Source organism: Haemaphysalis longicornis, unplaced genomic scaffold, assembly GCF_048455015.1.
Source record: "Haemaphysalis longicornis isolate Haplotype H1 unplaced genomic scaffold, Haemaphysalis longicornis Haplotype H1 scaffold_3, whole genome shotgun sequence".
Classification (NCBI taxonomy): Eukaryota; Metazoa; Arthropoda; class Arachnida; order Ixodida; family Ixodidae; genus Haemaphysalis; species Haemaphysalis longicornis.
In genome coordinates this window covers 41,817,305-41,842,069 of record NW_027526335.1, presented here as the reverse complement: position 1 = coordinate 41,842,069, position 24,765 = coordinate 41,817,305, and the positions used below count along the sequence as shown (strand labels likewise).

Here is a 24,765-nt window from a genome sequence, read left to right as displayed (position 1 = left end):
ATCTCTGCAGGGGTTTGAGCAATTGCTAGGGCTATGGCCACTTGTTCTGCCTGTAGTGCATGGGTGGTAGGAATTGATGCACTTGTGAGGAGGAGGGCTTGAGCTGTAGTCACAACAGCGGTCATAGCTCTCCTCCCGGGATAGGATGCTGCGTCCGTGTATACTGTGGTAGAGTTTTGGCCGTACCGTTTGAAGATTGCTTTCGCTCTGGCATCTCTGCGATCCTGGTGGTGTGTTGGATGCATGTGGCCTCAGAGAACGGGCGCCGAGAGTCTAACTTTCGTAGAGTCGAAGAGAGTTGGCTTCGTTCCGATGAAAACCGTGGACACTCGCATAGGACATGTCGTATGGTCTCTGGTGTGTCACAGGCTTCGCACGCCACACTGGCTGCCATTCCAATCAAATAGGAGTAAGCATTTGTGAATGCGACTCCAAGCCAGAGACGACAAAGAATGGTTGCATCAGATCGTGGGAGGCCTAATGGAAGGGGGCGCTGAAGATGGGGGGTCCACGAGCGCTCGTGAACCCATGGGTAGTCCATTTAGATAGCGTGGTCTCCCGAGCAAGTTTTCGGAAAGTCCTAGCGGCGTCCATCCTGGATAACGGAATGGATATGGTCTCTGAACTTTTTTGTCTATAGTGTCCTACCGCTGGGCACCCCACTCCATGCTCTGTCCGTACCTTTCCCCTTCTTTTTCTATTTTCCTCTTTTTCCTCATTGTTCCCCTTTCCCCCGTGCAGGATAGCATACTAGGCCGTAGCCTGGTAAAGATTCCTGCCTTTCCTTTACATTTTCTCTCTCTCTCTTGCCCCAATGAATGTTAGTATCAAACAAGCAGCAGTTACTAAGTGCACGGTCTAGACAGTAACGATAACATTTAGGTTCCATACTTAGTGGCAGGACCTACATACCGTTCTGGGTGTAGTAAAGTTCGTAAGAAGTTAGTAAACACATCATGTTACGACCTTTTACTATAGCATTTTTGTTAAGGATGAATGTTGCAGAGTGTTAACGTCAACCTGCCTTTTTAATGCGTAAGCATTATTCGCCGAGTACCTCAACGCAAACCGCTAAATTCCTTGTCAATACACTTATGATTATAAGAGCAAAATTAGCTCATTGAAAGAAAAATAAAAATAAAACCAAACGGAACAAAAGTCACCCAATTTGGATAGTGACAGCCAAGAGTGCCAAATCGGGCAATTATCACCGTCCGTTGCAGGAAACGGACAATAATCTACAAAAATATTGAAAATTAATTATTAATCACAGCTCTACGAAATCCTGCGCTTTTATGTGTGTACAGAACAAAAAGAAGAGAAATGGAAATAAATTGACGAAGTCAACGTTTATTCCGATCCCGCGCTCTCACGGGATTAGCTGTCTGATTTTTGTATTTAATGCCCCCGGGAAAACGCAAGGCTGGTGAGACGGAAAACCCGCATAACTTTAACGGATTTATAGACCATTGTCAGAATTTCTGCAAATGTTTTTATGGCGTGGGCTTTGTTTGATCCCACGACTTGTGACAGTGGTTTCAGTGCAGCGCACGCGACGCAGTTTCTGTTTATTTAAGCGTAGGTGGCTAGCTGCGGTAAAACACGACCGCAGCATGAAGTTGTGAAAATGAAGGCAGGTTTCTGGCACCTTCCTGTCTCTTGTCATTCAGCCACGCAGTAATTGTTGTTTGAAAAACAATTAACCAACTAGCCAGCAATCAAGTCTTATTACAGGCATAAAGCAATGCTTTTCCACGTCAAGCAATAACTTTGTACTGTCATGCGGTATTCTAGAAACGATTCCCGATGACTGATGTACACGTATTTATGTGAGATTAACCGCGTTTCTACCGTAAGTAATGATGTTACATAGCGTCGTCCCTCGGGTTTTTTTTTTTCTTTTGGGAGTAAATCTTAGTAGGTACTCCCCCCCATAACTGACTTTCTCTCGTTCACGACGCAGCTTCTTCAACTGCCAAAGGCCAGCGCCGAAGCATAGTTGGATTGGCTGCCATTGCCGGCATTAAAAGAGCATTGAGCTGCAGTGTATTCCTCGACGCGCCAAACTCAACAATAATGTATGAAAAATTTGCGCGAAGGGACGGACTTTCACTTCCAGCTCGACTTCCAGCTTGGCGCGTTGAGCGTCGTCTGCGATTTGCAATAACTGAGTATGGACGTGAATCATACACACGGCATGCCCCGTAAAAATCACCTCCGCTTTCAGGATTTACTTATCTCGAAAAGCCCTCGTGGTTATCTAGGCTTTGCAAGCCGCACCGCAGCAGAACGACAGGAAGTCATACGCAAGTACGCCTCGCTGACCGCCACCGGCATTCCACTGGCGAGCGGTTCGCCACGGGCGGCGCTGTTCGCTGAAGCGACGGTGGTGCCATACAACGACCGCTCGGTTCCTATTAATCTAGCTTCATCTTTCTGCAATATTTGTTGCCGGAATAAAAATACGTTTACTTCGAGGCGGGGACGCACCTCTGCTTTTCATGAAAACTCAATATGACTTACGGAGCACGATGCCGTACCCTTTCGGTCGACGGCATCAATTTTTAGCGGAACTTTTTGGCGTGCAACTCTTCAAGGGAGTATGCAATCGGAACCGAAACCGACTGCTTGATGAAACTTCACGATGCTGCACTGCCCCATCGATCCTCTTTTAAAAGCAAAGCAATGCTCCGATTTGTACAATTTCTGCACAGGACGTCGCATTATCCGTCAAAAATATCTTAATACACTGCACGAAGTCAATTTTCTTTCCCGAAAGTACTAATTTAACGTCACTTACGACGGGTAAGTACAACACGAAGCCGCACTCTCCTTCTAAGAAGAAAGACCCCTGCCGCCGATAAAAAGTCATGCATATGCAATCATCCTGAAAACATAAAACAAGCATAAATTCTGCAATAATAACGGTTTACATTCCGCTGAAGACAGCGCCTTTGTGGGCGAAGGGGAGGAGAGGAGTTGTAGGCGAATTTTTTTACTTACAAATCCACTGTGCGCTGTGGCAAGGGATAGGGAGGGATAAGTGATGGGGGCTTTTCCCTTAACCCTGAAAATTGCCCACCCATATACATACCGCGCGCGATATCGCCTACTATTGGCAAATGGCTCGCGGAATCGACGCGCTTCTCCACAAAATCAAGTATCGTGCGTGCGCTACCTCTCCGGAGTATGTACTTTGGTGTCCTTCTTTCGTGTGTATTCGGGAGGCAAAAGAGTTGCACGCGAGTTTAATGTATCATGGCGGCCCGCGGAAGTTTTCGTTGTGTCGGCGGAGGTATAGTAACTAGATACGCCGTCTTTGCATCCGCCGAGCACGAAATGGGAGCTCAGTCGTAAGCGGAGAGCGACATACTCGTCTTTCCCGTCAACTTGCACTTTGGTCGTTACTTGCGGCTGCTCTTCTCATGGTGAAGGACTGTCGACGCGACATTCGGATTCGTCTTTCGCGCGAAGCGGACAAAGACCACCAGCTCTGCCTTCAATGGATGCTTCAACGCTTATAATTGTTGTCATTCAGCTGCTGCTCTTCGAACGAGGTGAGTGCTCGACGACATGTGGCAGCTTCGTGTTTAGGCGGCCTGAACCATGACAAGTTTCTTTTTGTGGTGAGGATACGATTGTTCAAGTGTCAAGCTTCGTCAACCGCTTCCAGTGGTTCGCGAATTCTATAGGGCTTTCTGGGTTTCAAACTGCCCAGAAATACGATTTGCGATCGTTCGGAGTTAGTGAGATTGTTCCTGGCGCTTTTAATAGCCGGAATCCTTGCTAGTTTGCTTGGGGAATATTTCCATGAGCGCGTGGACCAGTGAGTTGGGCGAACGCCATTAAACCTACAGTGGAACCTCGTTAAACCGTACCCACATAAGCCGTAGCGTAGTTTCTTTTTATACGTAGTTAAGCCGAATCCCCAACTCGGTTCCACTTTAACAGCGTTCGGATAAACAGTTCGGATAAACCGTTCGGATAAACCGTAGTGCCGGTTACTACGTCCATTCTTCGTGTCCCCGTCAGGTGCGGTTTAACAAGGTTCCACTTTATTTTGAGCAGCCAGTGGAATAGCAAATTTTAGAGCGAATTTGGATTTTAATTTTAATTCAATTGCATTTTGTCTTTAAAGAGTGTACATAATACATGTGTGGGTAAAACACACTACGAGGTCGTACGCTGAAAAGCAAGGAGCACAAGATTACTTATTTGAAAAAATAAACAAGCAAACAACCGCTCGACGCTCGCCCCTCAATGTACTAGTCGGGTTTATTATAGGTACAGCGCGAAAGCCAACGAAGACCTGAAGGACGACGGCCCAAGCACTTGTCCCGTAGTCTTTCTCGTGTTTTTTCGCTTTCGCGCTGTATCTACTTAAATACTGCCCTCGCTACTCTGAGTGACGAGGCATTGTAAGTGCACATGACGCCACTTTGTCTGCCCTTGCACAGAAGTCCCGATCCTGCTCGACTCTGTTATATATACGGTTCTCTTATCGCAGTGCAGGAGCAGTTGGAAGATAACGTTGTAATTCTCACTCTCACTTAAAAATGGAAAGAGTGTCACTAAAGAAAACTGCACATATTATCGTGAGATTTCATCAAAATCAGTGTGTCGAACCAAAAAAGAAATACCGGTTCGGTTACGGTTCTGGTTCAGACGAAATCATTTCGTTCCGGTTCAGTTCCGATGCGACAAAATCACGTACCGAACCGGTTCGCGAACCGGTTCGGGAGCTTGAACCGGTTCGCGAACCGGTTCGATGAGTTGAATTATCACTGAAATTAGAAAAAAAAACATTTAGTAGTTTAAAACGACAGTCAAATCAAAATACAAACAAAAACTAAAAACGCTGATGTTCCCCAAGGGCAGTGGCGCAATTGAAAAACAAACTTTAAATAATTACGAGATATTAGAAAAACAGGTGAAGTGGCGACGATTTACACCTACTTTCTCGCCCATACTTTATGTTGTCCTAGCGACTATTCATAAAGCCACCGCCAAGAGATATGACGGTGGGATATATTTTCTGCCCTTTTCTTTTTTGTTGAAATCGCAATCGTCCCTATGGAATCGCCCATCACGCTAACCTTGGAGCCTTAAATTTAGGCCTGCGTACTGGCGCGTTCAAATACCAGCACTTAATACCAATGGCACACATTTTTTATATTTGTACAGAAACAGAAAATCCTACAACAGGCACATAAATACTACCAATGAGATTATCTGGTCACCCTGAATAATTTGTTAGCTGTCACCTTATCGAATGTGTTAGTCACACTTTTGTTAAAAGTAAGCTTTAGTTAACGCTCAGTCACTGCATTACTGCTCTGACCACTGTAATTCCTTTTACGATAGCTATACCGGATGTGTGCATTACAATTAGTATGTCATCGTACCACCTCACCCCCGGCCATCGTTCTGTGTGCTACATTGCGGAATCTTATAACAGATTATGCTGTTACAAAATGAAAGGGAAATTTGACGCGCGGAGCATGAGATGGGGCTTTTTTGGGTATAGACGCTCTTTAATTCGTCCACAGCAGTACTCCCATCCGGAACGCGTGGCAGTAGAAGTAATGTAGCGAGTTGGGCAGTCACTACAAGTGCACCTTCGAAAAAAATCAGATCTGAAAGAGACAAAACTGCAGAAAAAGCAGAAAAGATGATCGCTGGGCGAATGAGGCAGTGTGAGGTACGGGCCTGCCTTTCTGCACGTGTCATCTGCTTTATTACTGTTTCTGCTTACAAGACAGGGTCGAGGGCTGCAGTTTCTAGTTAAGGGATTAAGTGCGCACCTTAACAATTTTCCCTGACATATCTGTTGTGATTTGTATCTGTAAAAAACGGAACTTGTTCACTGTACTGTCCTCAAAAACTACCACGGAACTCACTTCCTTCGCATTGATGACATGTTTGGTTGTGAAAGGCAGGGCAAAGAAAAGTATAGAGCAATATCCACGTTTTGGTGCTTTTTTTACTCATTCGGTTTTACTTACTTTTTGCGTTATATTTTAAAACAACGTGATTCGCCTTTTCTTCTTTGTTGTTTTCCGTGTAAACACACTTAAAAAAAAACTGGCGCATTTGATGCCCCGGGCTATATCTCTGCTCCGAGGCGCAGCTTATGTTGCAGGCCGGCAGACTTATTTTAACCAGCTTGTGATATTAAACATGGATCAAAATCTCGATACACGGACGTTCTCGATTTGCATCGACTTCAGAAAAACGGTCGTGGGGAAGGGAGATCGAGACCACTTGTGGTCAGCAGCAAACGGCTTAGCCACTGAGCAACTCCTGTGGTCACACTTGTCAAGTATTACCAATTTGCAGGTGTCGGACCTTTTAAACAAATTATGAAATGCAAAACGTTTGCACACAACGGGTGTGGGCTTTCGCTGTTGCGCAGTGGAGCACTCCTGCAGCCTGATTGCTCTAATAAAGTTGCAGCTAGGGAAGGGCAAAGTCGTTTTATATCCCCTGCAAGCTGCCGAGAATGACATTTCGTTTGGTCAGCTTGCACTACGCTCGCTCTTCCAGCAGCAACAGACCATTGCTACATTGGTACTCGTTCATTTCCCCTGTTACATAGAGCGTGATAATGTTCAATGGTCTGGAGGGGAAAGTGTGCGAGTGGGTAGGAAGTTGATGGTACGTGAAATAAAAAAAATGTCTGAATTGCATTGACTGTGCAATATCAACAACGGAGGGTCGAACAGTTTCAGCATGAACCGGTAACCGTTATTTCTTTTTTCGGTTCAGTTCCGGGTCGGGTTCAGCGTGCTCAAAAAATAACGGTTCGGGTTTGGGTTCAGTTCCGGCAAAAATACCGGTTCAGTTCCGGTTTTCGGTTCGTTTCGGTTCCGGTTCGACACCCTGATCAAAATGAATGAAAAATGTGCGTGCGTCTTAATGTACATATCTAGCTTTTTTGGAGACGCCGCAGGTAAGGCTCTACTTTTGCCAATTTCAGTTATACCCCTTCCGTTTTCACCGCTATAACTCGCCGCTGAAGGCAAGAGTAAGTGGAAAATTGGGAAAATGGCCAACGTATAGGCTTACCTTCGACGGCGAGTTATGGTCATGATAGTGGGAGGGCTTGCCTTCTTCCACAAGTTATGACTGAGGAAATGACGAGGCCTTACCTTCGGTCACGAGTTATGGGCGTAATAGTGGCATGATATAGCCCTGCTTTCGGCGGCGAGTTATGACTGTGAAAATGGGAACTGCATATATACTTGCCTTTGGTGGCGAGTAATGGATAAGAAAATGGCATCTTACCTTCGGCGGCGAGTTGTGACGATGAAAATGACAAGGTATAGCTTAGGCGCCGATTGGGTTATGGCAAGGAAAATGGCAAGGGTATATAGTCTTGCCTTTGGCGGCGAGTTGTGGTCATGAAACGACAAACGTACAGTCTTACTTTTAGCGGCGAGTTATGGCGATGTACCTTCGGCAGCGAGATATGGCGATGAAAATGGCAGGGGTATAGCCTTGCCTTCTGCCATGAGTTATGGTGACGAAAATGACAAATGCATAGCCTTACCTTCGGCGATGAAAATTGCAAGGGTAGAGCCTTGCCTTTGACTGCGAGCTATGGCTGGGAAAGTAGCAGGGTATATAGCCTTACCTGCGGCATCGATTTAAAAAGCGCATGGCTTGCAAAAGTTCGCTCATACGTTTACATGCTACTTTTACATGTTCCTGCAGCTTCAGTGTTTGTATCAGAAAAACGCTTATGCAGGCTCCACCAATCCCACTTCACCATGAGATTGCAATAGGGAATTTTTCTAAATAGTCGTTCTGAAAAGTGGGTTGCGTCGACACCCGTTTTTTTTTTTTTTTTTTTTTTTTTTGCTTTTCGCATGTTTGGTGTTAACAAGCCAATGCTTCTGCGGCGAGTTGTATGTTCGTATATCTACTCTACCAAGTTGGGCCAACTTGATTTTACGCTTAGTGTCCGTATAAGCGATGCGCTGTGTATATTGCACAAGGGCGCCTCATGGTCATGTATTATTTCAGTTGAGAGATGCGTTATTTTAGGACACCAGGTAATCACCAAAATAAGTGCCCGGTGCCTCAATCGAAACGTAAATGTAACTCAAACGTTCTTAAATACGATAGCCTTTCTCGAATTACTTGAACGCAAAAATTTCTGTCTGTCTGTCTGTCTGTCTGTCTGTCTGTCTGTCTGTCTGTCTGTCTGTCTGTCTGTCTGTCTGTCTGTCTGTCTGTCTGTCTGTCTGTCCGCCCCTCTGTCCACCCGTCCGTCCGTCCGTACGTCCGCACGTTCGTCTGTCCCTCTGTCTGTCTGCCTGTCTGTTGAGTCGCACGGCCAAAAAATAAATTGCTCTTGAACGAAGCGTTTGTATAGGCAGAAGATTTCCGAACTACTAAATCTACAAAATCTTTTGATTGAACTGTTTGTAATTTTTCTTCGTGGTCGCTTTGAACTAAAAATGCATTTTTTCACATTCCATAATATAGTAATTCGAATAAGCGAGCTGGTTCGGCCGGGATTTAGTCGAACCGCCACTGAACCGCAACAAAATAAAATCGCTTGAGCCCGAACAGTTAACGACCGAGCTCTGCGTGCGTGCGTGTGTGCGCGTGTGCGTGTGCGTGTGTGTGTGTGTGTATGCGTGCGTGCATGCGTGCGTGTGTGTGCGTGCGTGTGAGCGTGTGTGTGTGTGTATGCGTGCGTGCGTGCGAATTTGTAAACATTCGACGTCACGGGCGACTACGTCACATTTTTACATTTAAAGCATTTTCTTTTTTGCAAAATTCTATATCCACATGCGCCATCGCAATCGATAAGCAGGAAAGGAGTTATTGCGCGGTATGTAAGCATAATAATAAATGAAGCACAATTTTTCATTTCTCCGGCTGTCGTAACGAAGCACCGAAAATGCGAAAATTAGTAGTTGTACGGCACACGTTCCGAACAACAATAAATTACCTATGCAAATGTACGCTCTACATTGCGAAATATTTACAAAAAACTGAGGAACGTTAGCTTACGACAGGTATAGCTCAAATAAGATTAATGGGACATGTTTCGCGTTCTGAGAAAAAGTATCTCAAACTATTTACGCTGATAAATCTCACAAGTATAATAAACAATATATAAAAAACAGATTATCTTATGTTTGCACCATAGCTTGCAACATACGTGCCCAGTTTTAACTGGCATAAGCTGCGTTCTCCGAAGGTAGCGAAATTCGAACATTTTTTTTCACAAACAGTAAGGCAAAGTAAAAAAATCTTATAGAAATCATTTCGCACATTCCTACTGTTCGTACACAGGAATGTATATAATTGCCCATTTAGGCGTTCCATAAAAAGGAGCCGTTTTGTCGCTGTGATGTTTTGTCGTCGGTACCCTTTGTCTCATGCGGTTTTGTTGCGCGCTGTTTTGTCGATGCACCGCCCAAGGGACGTGCCTTAAGCGCCTTCTGAACGGGTATTGAAAGCGCCTTCATGATCGAAATCAACCGGGCTGCATAGTCATGCGACAAACGGGCTCGAAAAAGCTCGAAGCAAGCAGATACGTTGCCTTTCTTTCTTTTTTTGCAGTGTACAGCATTATTTCTTAAATAAATGTCCACAAAAATGAATGCTTTCTGCATGCATTTGTGATGGTACATATGATGATAACAAAATATATTGAGCCGATACAACGAGAATAGTAGAGAAAGAAAAGGACCTACAAAGGAAACTTGTAGTAGAAACAGGCAATACATAACGCTAGCCCCGTCTCATCTGATCAATTGATAAACTCCTGCCCTGCACTTTTCTTGTGCTTTTTTTTCGAACTGGTAGACTTTAGCATCAGCCCGAATCTGATGCTACCATTGTCCCTGAAGAAGAAAGTGTATGACAGCTGTATCTTACCGGTACTCACCTACGGGGCAGAAACTTGGAGGCTCACTAAGAGGGTTGAACTTAATTTGAGGAGGACTCAGCGAGCAATTGAAGGGAAGATGATAGGTGCAACATCAAGGGAAAAGGAGAGAGCGGAGTGGGTTAAGGACATATTAGTAGAAATTAAGAAAAAGAAATGGACGTGGGCAGGGCATGCAATGCGAAGGCAAGATAACCGTTGGCCATTAAGGGTAATAAAGTGTATATTGATCTCATCTGCAGATGAGATCAAGAAGGTTGCGGAGATTAATTGGTTGTAGTTAGCACAGGACCGGGATAATTGGAGATTAATGGGAGAGGCCTTTGCCCTGCAGTGGGCGTAGATAGGACGACGACGACGACGACGACGATGATGATGATGAGACTTTAGCATTGCCTCCCTTTCTTATAGGGAGATGCGACCTGTGCGACATCTGCCGGCGGCAACGGGACAGCTCGATACGATTGCCATACAACCAGCGGTGGTACTACGATCCATCCCTGTTTCTTTGCCAGCCGTTCAATTTCTGTGACGACGAGATAACGGAGCACTTCAAAAGCCGGAAGTCCAAGAATGAAATCAACTGCGGCGGTATGTCTTTCCGCTCGTTTTTGTCGCCATTTTTTTCCATCTCAGCATAAAAAGAAAATGGCCCTTACAGACTGTTGAATCTGGGACCCCCGCCTGTATAGTTATATGTTTGTATTTCCTTTTTATGAAATAAGATTTCACTTTAAAAAAAATGCTCAAATTAAGTGCAGCAGTTTGAACCACGCTGACTCACTTCAAGCAGCAAATGGAAAGGTGCAAAATAATGCGGGGTGCGAGAAGCTTCTTATATGTGCGGTGTGTATACAAACCGGCGTATAGAGTGTGTGCCACAAAGGAAGGATAGAGAGATAGCGTAAATGTTGTATACGTGAAGTACGCGTTTTTGGCGCTCCTTTACGAACTTATCCTGGACCATACGGGAGCGCGTAAATAACAGAACAACAATGGAAAAGTATAACAGCCGTACGAAGTTGTTCTGCAAGCAAGCGTGAGTGAGATGCTAACAAACATAAAATAATTTTGAAGTCGAACGTACGCGAACAATGCAAGTAAGCAGTAATGTGTTAATTTGAAATCTTGTGTTTTCTGGGATATATCTAGGAGCTTATTATTTCTGACGCCTAGTGCAGCGCACGCTTACCAGTTGGGACTCGCATACTATCGATGTGAGAGACTGCTGCAACTATTACTCCAGTGCAAATGATACAAAGCTAATTACGTCACGTTTGAGGAAGCCGCCTGAGATTACTTCCTCAAACGTTGCGTAATTAGCTTTGTATCATTTGCACTGGAGCAATAGTTGCAGCAGTCTCTCACATCAATAGTATCGATGTTTCATAAGACCTGCAACGGAAGAAGCTCCCTGGCAGTTTCCAGGACGCCTTGCTTGGTACACACATTTCACTACTCTTTTGGAGCGAATCCCTACGCTGCAGCTTTCAAGGTCATTCATCGCGTCGAAATGACCTTCATCCGCGGACAAACAAGCTTCCTTGGCCGCTCGGGTACCACGTGACTAGGCAAGGGTAAAACTGCTGGTTCGCCGGCGCCTTATCGCCGTCTGCGCGCGTTTCAGCGCTAGCGAACCATACCACTAAGCAATGGTGTAATCACTGATATGAAAACACTGTGCTGACTGAGTTTGCACAAACGAAGACCAGAGAAACACACCATGCGCGCGCACGAAAGGCTGCTTTACTGGCCGCTTCCCCGGCACTTGGTCCCCGTCTCGCCATCTATGACGTGCCGGTTGGGCTGTCTGTGCGTATACACCCTTCAGCGCAAGCGAAGGGATGGATCCAATCACCCAGTAGATATAGCTCAAGCAGGAGCAAACTTTCACGAAACACTGCGTGCATAGTCTTTGCTTTCTCTCGTGATGACTAGGTTTACAAATTCTAAGCCTGAGCCATTTTTTTTTTCAACTTCATGAAAGTCGCAGTTTAGGTGCGCTATTGACGAATTCTAATACGTTTCCAAAGGTCGGTGATTGGCCGTCTGGTGGCTTAGCGCTTTGGCAGCGGTGACCGACTACCAGCCAGAATCGTTAGGCCACGCGCGCCCACTACACCTGTTATAAGCGGCGACTCAGATAAGAGCGAGTCCCGAAAAGTAATGGCGGCGCGTGCAGGCTCATGCGCACATAGAGGTGGTACGATAGTCGATTCTACTTGAGCTTTTTCTGCGCATCTGAGTAACACAGAGACACCACGCGTTGAGGAATTACTGCGGCGCCAGATTATTTAAGCATATAAAACTAATTTACATCACGGCGTCTCGTTGCATTGTAGACACGTCTTGGTAAAGATTAATTTTAAAGCCAAGCTTTCTATGCATCACTGATGGTGGCCATCCCGTCAAAAAAAAACAAAAAAAAAACGTGCTGCAGAAAAGTCAACTTTACACAATGTTTTACTACAAAAAGCACATGATGATGGTGATGATGATGGTGATGATGATGATGCGTGAAACGCCTCAAGAAACAACGCTTCCCCCGGTCGGAATCAAACTTGGGCCCCTCGCGTTATTAAGCAGGCGTCTATGCGAATGCGCCATTCCGACACGGTCCAAGCAGTTTGGATTTAAAGCTAAACTTTCTTGGTTTCACTGATGACGACCTTCCCGTCACCAAAACTCTGTAAACGCCTACAACTCCAACGACAGCGAACGAACCCCACAGGAGAAAGCCGCTTCAACCATCGTTGTTAGACGAAGGGCTGTTAGTTTTTATAGAATTTGCCGTACGGAAAATTTAAGATACACTGGCTACTCCTCGCGAGGCTGGTCTGGCACACACTTTTCTAGCATGCAAAGCGGAGTTCCGACACTGCAATAGCGCCGGAGGTAACTGTATATTTCTAAAGACGTTCAATGTAAACTTAGAATAAATGTTTTTAGCATACATGAGTGTTGTAAAAAAAATCCAGCCAGTAACCGGCGGTACACAAAAGCACAGCTCGTACGGTCGCTCGTTTCACTTTCCCTTCGCGCAGGCGTGGATTGTTTCGATTGGCTGTACGAGTCATTGAAGAAGAGGCGAGCGCAGGAAAGCGACCTACCCAAGACATTGCTCAGCCACCACAGCTACCACCCGCACTACGAAACGACGCCCCCCAAGCCGCAACACCCCACGGCCGCCGACAGCTACCAGCACTACGCTTACCACGAAACGACTACCATCCAGCCCACACCCACGGTTCGAACCATACTCCGGGAGCCCGCTACGTCACAAGATGATTCCGTGGGCGAGCGGGAGCCGCCGTTCGAGTTCGGTCTCGGCAAGCCGGAGGCCATCCACATCAGCTTGGGTGAGCGTCGTAATGCACGGTATGACGCAGTCTGCCGCAATTAAAGTCTAATGTGGATCTTCAGGAGCAGCCGAGTTCCAGCATAGCACAACTCAGATAATACTTTAAGAACCGTTTGGATGCTCAGCTCCTTGTTGGCACCCCTCGACCACGCATTCTTTTTTGAAGTCGCGACAAGAGCAACTGATTACGCTTGGTTTGTTACAGCCACATCAACGCCTTCGTGGCGGAGGAGATAGGTAAACGTTTATTTATCTTAAAGGGATAGGAGTAAGAGTGGAAGTGGTCAGTCTCCCAAGTCTATGAGGCCGCGAGCCCGCGGCACTGATTCCATTGCCTGGTTAACCAGAGCTTGTTGCTCAGGAGCAGAGCTGGTCAGCACAGACTCCCACTGCACAGGGGATGGGTTGAAGAGGGGTTTGGGGTTGTCGGGGCATGAGGGCTCCAAGTGGTAGGTAGTAAGAGGGACGTTGCAAGTGCGGCAGTCGTGTTGGAAGAGTAATGGAAGAGGGGGAATAGCTTTATTGTCAGAGGGGGCATAAACGCCCTGATGGGGAAGGAGAGGGACACGGAGGGAGGGAGGGAATAATCGAAAAGATATCACTGTTCAAGGTTGAATCACTTGAAATGATGGAAAACATTTTAAAGTCTATGGTTCCGTGAAGACATAGTTTGTAGATTTCGTGAAGATATAGGTGCTACGTTTGTGACAGTAGTAGGTCCAGGTTATCACACCAACTTGTAGAGACCACTCGTCAGTGAGTATTCAATTATTTTCACTAGCCCTGAGGGGTCCGATCGAACGCGTTGCAAATGCGCCTCTTCATCTGCGGGTGGGGAAACGAGGTCCAAAAGTGGCTCGCCGGACGTGAAGTGTCGCATGCTGCTATATCAAATGATATAGGTTGGGATGCACGTCTTGTCACAATACGGGCAGCGTTGGATGTGCGAGCTGGCTCCGTGGGTCTATTTATGTACTAAATGAGGAGTCAGTGCCGTGCTAGCACAGATCCTATTAGCTATCACCTCCCCTGAGCGTGTGAGCGTCTTGAGCGATCCTAGTACACCCTCTGGGGTTCGAACCATACTCCGCCCCTTGCGACTCTCTGCCTTGAATTTCCTCAAGTAAAGTTGCCAGTCTGGTCGTGGTGGGTGTTGCAGCAGGGCACTGGAAACCACTCGAGGGGTGCCAAGTCTCTCCCGAGCGGTGGTGTGAGCCGTAGGGTTGCCATGAGCCCCAGGCGTGTGTCCCGGGGACCAGACGATGCGGATGGCGATGCCTTCCAGTTGAAGGTCTCGTATGGTATAGTAGACTCGTGGCCGTATAATTAGGTGAAAATGTTCTGCTCAACCCTTTAAGGGAGACGTGGGAATCCGTAATGAGGCGAAATTTCCGGGATGAGAGAGAGTCACAATGGTCGCGGATGGAATGGAGAGCGCCCAGGACACCCATGAGTTCGGCTTCTTCAGCTAGGCCATATGTATAAGGGATCTTCCGGGAACCGTTTAGCAAGCTGGCGTCCGAAGATGTCCATGCGATCGCAGCCTCATTGCCGCGCACGGCGGCGTCCGTGAAGATGTCGAATTCGTTTTCCATCTTGTCGTTCTGGATGGTACGAACGTTTAACTCACGTGCTTCCGCCTGCCGCCGAGGTATAGGACGACGCCGAGGTATGCCGAAAGAGCAACGGAGAAATGTGGGCGGAGGAGGAAAGCTTTTATTGTGATCAAATAAGAGCGCCGTTAGTGGAGTCCTCAGTCCAGGACCCCAGAGAGGGGTTTGGTGATCTTGGTTCTTATTTGCTACTATTAGCTACCTTCAGTTCGGTGCACGCCATGCCGACTAAAGGTGAAGGCTGACCCACCCACAATTTTCAGGGCAGGATCGGACAGACATATGTTCCAGTTATAAATAAAACCTATTGCACACACCGGAGGTGAGTGCATGTAAATCGCTTGCTATTTTCAGGAGGCGTTGTCACAGCTAAATAAAGAGTTTTGAAAACAAATATTACCGTATAGTGGAGCTGTTGTCGAACTTGTTGTCCTCCTTCACTATGATTATGCGTGTACAGAATGGGACTAGCGGAAGAGTCAGGTTTAGAGCAAAAACGAAACCAACTCGACGTGCCCCTACCCCTGGGTACGTAAAGGGAAGTCACGGGAAATCGAAAGTAACTTCATAACTGGAAGTGATGTGCCTTCCAGGTATGACGTCAGTTCCGGTGAATGTAATGTCAGTGCCGTGATTTGCGGTGAAGCAGCAGTGGCTGCATCCGGAAAGATACCGTAACGAACGGAGAGCGCGGGTGAGCGGAGAGCGCGGGCGAACGGAGAGCGCAGCCATACAGAACATCAGACAGAAGGCGCGGAGTCTGGACGTACGAGCACGCAGAGATGGCAGGCAGTCGTGGTTGGGTAACTGCACATCTGCCCGGTCTCCTGCTAGGACACAATTACGAATACAGGTGACTGAGCCGTGCAGGAGGAGCCCGAGCTCGTGGCCGAGGCAGCCTGACGGATAGTAACCTTCAGGCTAAGGCTTCGGCGATGGCTGCTGTCCTGCGTGCCGTTCACCAACGGTCGCTGTTCCTTCGGGTCCGAGCTGGACAGGACAGCGGGACTTCCCACTACTTGATGGTTGTGGGGCGGATAATGGGAGCTGATAGTGTGTTCTGGCAAGCCCAGACGGCGCGATACAATGTGGGTTGTTCGTTGCAGTGTGGGCATGTTGGTGGACAAATGCCCAAACTGCAACGATCGAACTGCTCAGAGTGACACAGTTTAGGAACAGACCGCGAGCAGTGTCTTCCAACACATCACACAGTGTGCCCAGAAGTGAGTCTGCGCTTGAAACGTTGTCAATGCATTCGTTAGTTAATACAACGTATAGGCGTAGGCGGTGGGTCGAACGCCCTGCACACATCTCGGTAAACGCAAAATGTCTGTCGCGGGTCCTCGGTGGAAAATACGGGCACACTGCAGGTGCGGATATTGCTAATTTCAGGCTTAGCGAGCAAGCTAGTTAGCTGGGATCCTTCATAAACATTCGCGTTTGAGCTATGGTATAGCCAAATCAGAATTCAAGTTTCCTCTGACATCAAGGTAACCTGGCAGAAAATAGTGCCCTGTAGCGACATTGAATATCCTGTTTGCGATCCCATCGTGGGCAGGGAGGAGGCTTCTGCGCTTATATCGAGTAGTATTATAAACGCCTAGAATAATTCCGATTTCAGATCGCCTCGGGGAGAGAACTCTGCACAATATAATCGCTCTCTCGGCAGCTCTCTTCCCGTTCACGCGCAGGTGTTTTGCGTTTCTGTGTTTTATTGTTTGTTTAGAAACTAAACTCTATAGGGTGAAAGCGCTGCCTGCGCCAATGGCGAAAAACCGCCCTGTGCGCGAAGCCAAGTGAGCTAAAGAATCCTGAGCCAGCAACAAAGAGGAGCGTGTGTTTTCTTTGCTAGTCAACGCCTGGGCATGCACAGAGCGGCTCTTCCGTTGAGCGAAAGAATGCCGAGCCTGCAAGAAAGAGACGGGAGCGCCTTTCTCTTTCAGGCAGGAATGTTCCTGGCGCTGCGCTGCGCCGCCCCGTTCGGCTGTCTCTCCTCGCTGCAAAGCGAGTAGCGCATGCGCGTAGTGGTGTTGGCGCAGGCATGGGTGAAGTAGAGCCACTGGTCGGCGACTTTGGCTAGTTTCGGTTTCCGAAATTGTGGCGATCCTAGCGGCACGGTGCTGCGGCGTGGCCCTTCCCTTTCCCTCAGTGTTTCTTTCTTTCCACACCGTCAACGCTTCCGCGCCTCCTCACGCATGCGCAACAGCTCACCGGCGCCAATATTTTCTTTTCTTTCTCTCGGCGCGCACGGCGGGCCAGTCCGGTACGTGCGTGAGCGAGCCGGCGTGCGAAGGGTTGCCTAAACGCTTCCACGGGCGGAAAGTTTCGCTGCATTATAAAATACATTCGAATGTATTCTAAATATGGGGCAGAGCAGGAAGGAGTGTTACCGCTCCTGCGCAGCTCTGTGGTGCAGCAACACAGGGCGGTACAGTTCGACCAAGTTTCTCGCCTTCTCCAAAGACGACAGGTAAGCAAATTAGTTTTGTACAAGTTATAGTGAATTCCTTCAAAGCCGACTGATTGCACTCTTCTGTTTTCAAAATAATTCGCGCATGTAACGTGAAGTTAATGAGACATGTCCCTCGTCTTGGAGTGGAAACTAATGTGCAAATATATCCCAGCTGTGCAGGTACGCAAAGTTTTAGTAGAAGTAAACGCGTCTTTGGCACGCACACACTTGCTCGCAAGATCAATTTGTGGTGGCATTGCCGTTTTTTGATGATTGCCTTAGTAACTGCTGGAACGTCGATTCAGTATACTTATCAAGGTATTTTTTGTTGTTTCGTGCAGCAGGTATGAGTCTAGGTTTGGGCCCCAAGTCGAGGTCGGTTTGCGACTTCATTGGACGTTTCCTCCGGTGACTCTCCTCAATCCATCCAATGTCATCACGACGCACCTGCTCACAAATAAGGCAAGCTCAACTGTACGCGCTTCTTGCCTTTCATGGTGTACATACTACCACATCGATTGATGGCGTGGAGGTGCTGCGCCCTAAGCATTTTTTTCCTCCCCCGTCTTGCTCCAAAACGTATATTTGCGGCGAAACTACTGCCAAGCGTTGCTTCAGAGCTCCGAAAACTCTGACGTAACTCCGCGGTGTTCAATGCAAGCCGATTTTCACATGAAGCAGTCGAAGGCCAAACCGAAATACATGCGTTGTCTGCAGTCACCATTGCAAGCGTTTCGCTCATTAAAAAATAAATAAAACCAAGTAGCATTGCCGGCTTTGCTGTTCAATCTAAACTGCGCGCCCGCCCCTTGTCATCTTATCGCGAGTGGGTTTGGTGTTCCATAGTTCTGAAGTTAGAATGGCCATGCCGTATCGGACAGGATGAGATAAGAGGCGCTGCCCAGACACGAGTTAGAGGGTAGTTTGTAACAACCTGGCCGATATCTGCGGCTTAAAATACAGGAAAGCTTCTTTTTTTTTCTAGGTGTCTTCTCCCCCCCCCCGCCTGACTGTTAATTCACGCGCCATTAAAAGAAAAGACGGGTGCGTTCGATTTGTGTTCTGCGTTCTACGACGTGCACATGCATGGTTGGGCATTGTTTTTGTACGTAGTTATAATCCAGCAAAAAGTGTCTACAGTGCGGTCATTGTGTTGCAACAGTTTTTTATGGCTGCATTTTGTTGGTGTGAACATGATTTCTCGGAAGTGTATGCAGGTTAATGGGCGGGTCAACGCTTTCTTTCAGAGTTTGCGTTAACTCGCCCGAAAGGCAGGGCTTGAAGCATACGTGTGCGTGCTTTCTTTTAACATATAGATTCCCAATTATTGTGTCTCTGAACTGAAACGAATTTTTTTAATGTCTAAAGAACATTCCTGTCTCGAGGTGAGCCCAAGAAATAAGTATACATCGAGTGGAACTTTCAAGTTCTTTTCTTCTCCCGCCGAGGTGTGTGCGGAAAAAAAAATCTGTGTAGGGACTAGAACTTTCGAAGTTCTTCTTTCGTAATCAAATATTGTGTACCTAAATGTGTATTCATGGCTGTAACTTTTGCGCAACTTTAGATGGAGACCGATACAAAAAGGGACTCGAAGACCTGTACTTGTCACCGTGTAAAGTCGCGCAAAAGTTACAGCCATGAATTCAGAATACCAACTAGCCCGCCTAACCGTGTTATTGTAAATGTGTATGTAGCACGTTTTTTCCGTATTGTACAATATTGTGTGCCTAAATTTGCATATGTCATATTTTTGCTTAGTCCAATACTGTGTACATAAAATGTATGTGCAATATATGGGTGTAGTACATGTGTTTTCATGACTTCGAATGAAAGACGTCCTCATATGAATTTTGAATAAATGCATAGCAAAAATAATGTTTGTGTAACACTCCAATTATTATCGCCACAAAGACAACAATTCGACACCAGAAAACGTACTATTACCTACATGTTTTCTTCGTTCAATTATTAAACACGTTACTGCACACATAACAAACGACGGGCGGCGGCCATTTCGAGTCATCGGCGCCGCTCGTCTAACTTTCGCGCCTAGTGCCATTGCCGAGCGGCCCATGAGGCAGCGACCGGCGGCAGACGCGAAAGTTGGACGAGCGTCGGTTTCAGGGGCCGGCCGCGGGATAAATGACGTCAGCAGCGTCCGCGACGTCAGCAAACGCCCTTTCCCCCCTTGCCACTCGTTGCCATGGCGATTAATGCAACGTTTCTCAGAGGCCACGTACTACTAGGGGAGGATTTGGCGCTGCTGGCGCGAATTACGTGGGACCACGGTGGATGCGAGAGAGGCCGCCCCGTGGTAGAGCCATCAGTTGATCGTGATGCTTAGCGCCGAGCGGAGAAAGCAGAAGAGAAAGCATTGGCCGCCTGGTTCTGCTGTCTGGGCTCGCTGCTGTATGTCTGAATTTAAATTTGAAGGTGTGTATCTTAATCGGGAACAAATTGTTTGTCGGTGTACGTATTGGCCAATTAGTATATGCACAGCCACGTTTAAAAGGCACACGTAGAAAAAGAAACTGTGGAAGCTTGCACTAAGTCGCGCAAAGCTTGAACCGCAGCGAAGCTGCAGGATTTCTTTCCACATGAGCAGTGAAGGACACATCACCACGCATTTGTAATAGTTTGAAATTGTTTATTTACGAGCGCTCAAGGCCTTCGCCAGTTTTTTTTTTTTTTTCTAAAGCCACTGTGCGTGCCGGGGACGTTCGGCGGCTGCCGCGAGGCACGCGCTCACGAGCGCTCGGCATTTTCTTGGTATTTTTAGCGCCTTAAGCGTTACGCGCCACACATTACGGCCAGCTACAGCAGCTCCGCATCTTAAAAACGGCCGTTGAAGAACCCTGGATGGCCTACATTAACCCGCGCACCACTTCGCTATTTGGGTGCGTCTCAAAGTTTATGGGCGGAATTCTGAGTCGTGTCTGTTTCAAAAATGTCCATTTCGCGCCCATTTCAATCGTGACTTAGTTTTATTTGCGAGGCCTCTGACTTACGATACGCGCAGAAATCGACGCCCCGCCCTGCTTCTGCTGCGTCACACCCTGGTCGCTTACTTTCAGAGATCCCCAAGAATGGACACTTTGAAGCGGTCATAAAATAATCACGACTGAGAGTTCCGCTCCGCATGTGGCCTTTTCCACGCTAATGCTCAAATTTGAAGTTTTCTTCCTCCTTCGACTATAACGTTGGTACTATTGGATATTACCTAAAAAAAGCAAGCGACTAGGAGACGGTGTGGTGGTGGCGGTGGTGGTTGTTGTGTAGCGGACGGTGGTGGTGTTGTGTGGGATCAGGCGGGGTTAGCCTGGCTGGATATGCCGGCACTTGCTCCGCCCAAGCTCCTCCTAATTAGCCAATGGTAGCGTCCTTTCACCACGAGTTCGCCAGTTCCGTCTCCTGAAGGACGCTTAGGAGACGGCGCGACACGTCCACACAGCACTCTGGACTAGGAGACGGCCTCTTGCTCCGTTTCATCCATCACACGACTGTACAAGGAAAGGCTGAACAATTTTTTCGGTTTCTGTTGTGTGCCCCCCCCCCCCCCCCCCCTCTCCTTCGACTAGTGCCGAAGAACAGTGCGCACCGGAAGCCGGAGATATGCACGCTGAAGCCGGACCGTGGCCGGCGCTGGCCGTGCTCCCAACGCTGGTACTACAGCCTGGTCGAGAACACCTGCAAGACGTTCACCTTCTGCGGAAAGAAGGGCAACAAGAACAACTTCCTCACCAACGAGACCTGCTACGAGCAGTGCCATCACGGTGAGGCGTGCACGTTTGAGTCGGCTGCTCTACTGTCCTTACTTTAAGTGCAGAGCACTTTAGAGGCTCGCCTTGTCGTCCTATCTCGCTCGCTGGATTTATTTTTTTTTTTTTTGGGGGGGGGGGGGGCATAATATGCTTTGAGGATCACCAATCGTGGCAGTATTTGAGTAACCACATGTTCACATTCACACTAGGAAAGTTTTGAAATGGTGTAAGCCAGTATGAAGCATCAACTACGCACAAAAATGGGCGTGAAAAGAGAAATACCGGTGTGTTGAGGCCTTCGAGTGGCGTGCCTGGTTCGTTGTGTCAGCTGCGGGACTCATTTCGTTGTCGTGAGCTACTCTGTGGCGAAGCGCTCACTGCAGTTTCTTTCAGTGTGATCACCCATTTCTTGACCTTTCTTGAGCTGTTCTACCTTCTTCGTTGCTATTCCTCGACTAGCAGCCCAATTTTATTTTAGTGACCACCACAGCTAAGTAGTTTTAAATGCAGAGCATTTCTTTAACTCACGATTTCACCCGTTCTAGTTGTCCATCGTCGTCCGCACCCCTCCCCCTACACTATATAAAAAAAATAATACTTACCGGCGCCTGGTTTCGATCCCATGACCCTGCGGGCGGAACGCAAGGTACATGGTGCTCCACCCACTGCGCCACAAAGCCGACACAGAATGGAGGGCTACGAAAGCGCCTTATATCCTTGACTCGTTCAAACTACGTCAAGAAGCTGCTGATACAACGCATTCACTACCTGTGGGCGGAACGCGAGGTACATGGTGCTCTTCCCACTGCGCCACAATAATAATACCCACCTGCTAATAAATGATGTCACGTTATCACGTAATTACGTCTCCTCATTTAATTACAATACAACAACCAACAGCAACAAGTGCAACAACATTAACGTAACGCAAACTACTTAACGTCGTGCGCCCCCGGAAATGCTCTGCATTTGATCGTGCCCCTCGCGAGGGGGATGTTTAGTTTCCTGCCGCAGCAAGAACCAGGCGGCCTCCTGCGCAGTTTGTGGCGCATACAAACTTGGGGGATTGGCCAGGATCGTTTCACTTACTACATGCCGGTTACGGCACGGTTTGACTCGAACTTTTTATTCTGTGTATTACCTTTAAACCCGAATGCTTCAGAAAAGGGACTTTTTTTCTTGCGTGGGTACTATCACGTATTAGGAAAATGTGTCGAATTGCTTCCGTTTCTTTTTTACCGAACACACATGACCCCTAATTTCGGTATCCCTTCGCAAGCTTTTCGTTCTCAAACAACCTACCGCACTACCATTAGGGCTATCGTAGATGTCGTAGAGGTTCTCCTTTGCGATATCGTGCTTCACTACCCGCTGTCTGTAACAACATTTAGATTCCATTTGGAGGGATATATCAGTAACCATACGTGGAGGCCCCGCACCGGAGGGCTGTCACATCGGTTTCGAGTGTGGTCTCATGATGCTATCTCAGCTTGCAAAATGCTTATGTTCTCCTGTACGTCTGTTAATGTAGGCTATGTTTTTTTTTTTTTTCAGGCAAACCTTACGTACGATAAACGCCTCTCGAAATCTGTTGTTACAGACCTCGCTCTGCGGACGTACCAGCACGTCGCTAAATCCGGGGTCACCACAACGGCGGCGTGGATGGGGCGAATGAAAGAGTACTCTTGAATGCCTTATTTTCGTACAGAAAGCGTGTAAATTACCCAAATAATGATAGAAACTCCTTAGAGGGAATATTCAGTGAGTAAGCATTCCTTCCAAGCCCTCATCTCCACACGTGCACCTCTACACACATTTGCCTTGGGGTTGTTAAATACCCTATGTGACCCATGCATGTATACCGACGAAGTGTATGGTGTCGCACATTAGACAGACGGACGGATGGACAGAATTATGAGGAAGTGACCAAAAATTACTTACGCATTAAACAAAGCATTTTCTACACACTCAAAGCTCTAGCTTTATAATAAAGCGATCCGGCAACGTTCGTAACATTGTTTAATGCCTGTTAACGTAGTATACTTGAAGTCCACTTTTTTTTGCTCAATATTTGCCAGAGAGCAGAAATTAGGGTTGTCTGCACTAACTCCCCATGTAAGCTACGCACCTGAGATTTTGCAGTTCTTTCTTGCAGTCAGTCGATCAACGATCCTGCAGGCATCGAGTCTATTTCCCCAAATCATGTCCTCCGTTGCGTTTCTCTGGCTAAAGCTGGGGTGATGCTTTTGAGGCAGTGTGTCAAGTACGTATGTTACAATATTTGTTTGCTTCAGCGCAATAAAACAATAGCACCAGAGCGAATACCTTCTACATGACTGCATCTTGGACTTTAAGAGACTCCGCTAAGCGAAGTGTAACATAGTAGAACATTGCTTCTTAAAAGACGATGGTTAACGTAGAAACATTGGAAAGTAAAGTACTCATTTATCCGGCAGATTGCAATATATCGCTTAGTCGGCCGCGGCGGCCGCTTTTCTGATGGAGGCGAAAAGCGAAAACGCCCGTGTGTACGAGATTTCGGCGCACGTTAAAGATCCCCAGGTGGTCAAAATTAATCCGGAGCCCTCCACTACGGCGCACCTCATCGCCTGCGTTGCGTCGGCGCGTTAAACCCCCACAATCAATCAATACCGCTTAGTAATTCAGCCAGATTCCGCAGGGTGGCTCTGTGCGCGTTGATTTTTATTTGAAGCTTTATTTTGGAAGGAAAATGTTCATGAAATGCCGAAATCTCCATGGTGCTTTTACTTGCAGATTCAACTCGTGAGAGGCACGGCAGCTAGGTCGCCGGAAGGACAAGAATCGGCCAGAATCCCACGGCAAATGAAACAAACAGTGCATGAAACAGTTTTCCTTGCCTATTCTAAAAAGACAGCGAGAGCGACACGACCCAGATATTCACTGAGGGGACCTTCTGGCCGGAAGATATGAAGACACCTGCTGGGCTTGCATCGAGTGGAACTAACCTGCCTAACTATACTCGGGAACAAGTTAAGAACGGCAATAGCTCATGTACGGTATCACTCCGCCTAAGCGACGGACCGGGATGTCAACGGGCGCGCGAGTTATGAAAGGAGACTGCCACGAATGCGTGATATCGTCTGCCTTTTCTCACGTAGTTTGTTTGCCGTCGCTGCAGTAGTTTATAAGCATATTAGGTCCAAAAAGATACAAAAACGGCTCGTGCCATGTTCAAAATATTACCAGTAACGCGCTACTTGTGCTGCGCGGAGTGACATCTGGCTGCGGTGATGAGGCACAGCGGCAACTTCGGTGCCGTTCTTAAGTTGTAACCGAGTATAGTGGATTCCCGCGGTATGCATGAACGAATTTTTAGTTCGCGGAAATTAGCACGGCCAGTGTGACGGTACTGCAGGTCTTGTACTCAGTCGGAGTTGACCCCCCCCCCCCCCCCTCATCCTTTTTTTTAATGCTAATATCGTGAATAAAGGCCCGTTTCATGTGCTTAGAAACAGTTGTAGATGTTTTGTATTTCAAGGTTTTGTATTTGCTTTTTTACCGCTTTGTTCACCATAGTCTATAGAGGAGCATATGCTCGGTGGTCAATACGCAAGCCTGTGGCGCTTGCATTCTTTCTTTCAAACACCTACTGTATACTAGAGGCATGCAAGGGTTGGAAGAAAACA

General features: G+C 47.3%; 1 protein-coding gene across 2 annotated transcripts; it reads left to right on the top strand.

Moving 5' to 3' along the window:
* Positions 1-3,419: 3,419 nt before the first annotated feature.
* Positions 3,420-24,760, top strand: LOC144174326 (uncharacterized). Of its 2 annotated transcripts, none has more exons than XM_077702966.1 (5): positions 3,420-3,557; positions 10,322-10,501; positions 12,955-13,269; positions 20,915-21,109; positions 23,873-24,760. In XM_077702966.1, exons 1-5 carry the CDS (start codon positions 3,503-3,505, stop codon positions 23,899-23,901), a joined length of 774 nt encoding a protein of 257 aa, XP_077559092.1. In that variant the 5' UTR covers positions 3,420-3,502; the 3' UTR covers positions 23,902-24,760. The 2 variants fall into 2 exon arrangements, with proteins under 2 accessions (XP_077559092.1, XP_077559091.1); XM_077702965.1 differs by lacking the exon at positions 23,873-24,760 and adding an exon at positions 23,253-23,355.
* The last annotated feature ends 5 nt before the right edge of the window (positions 24,761-24,765 follow it).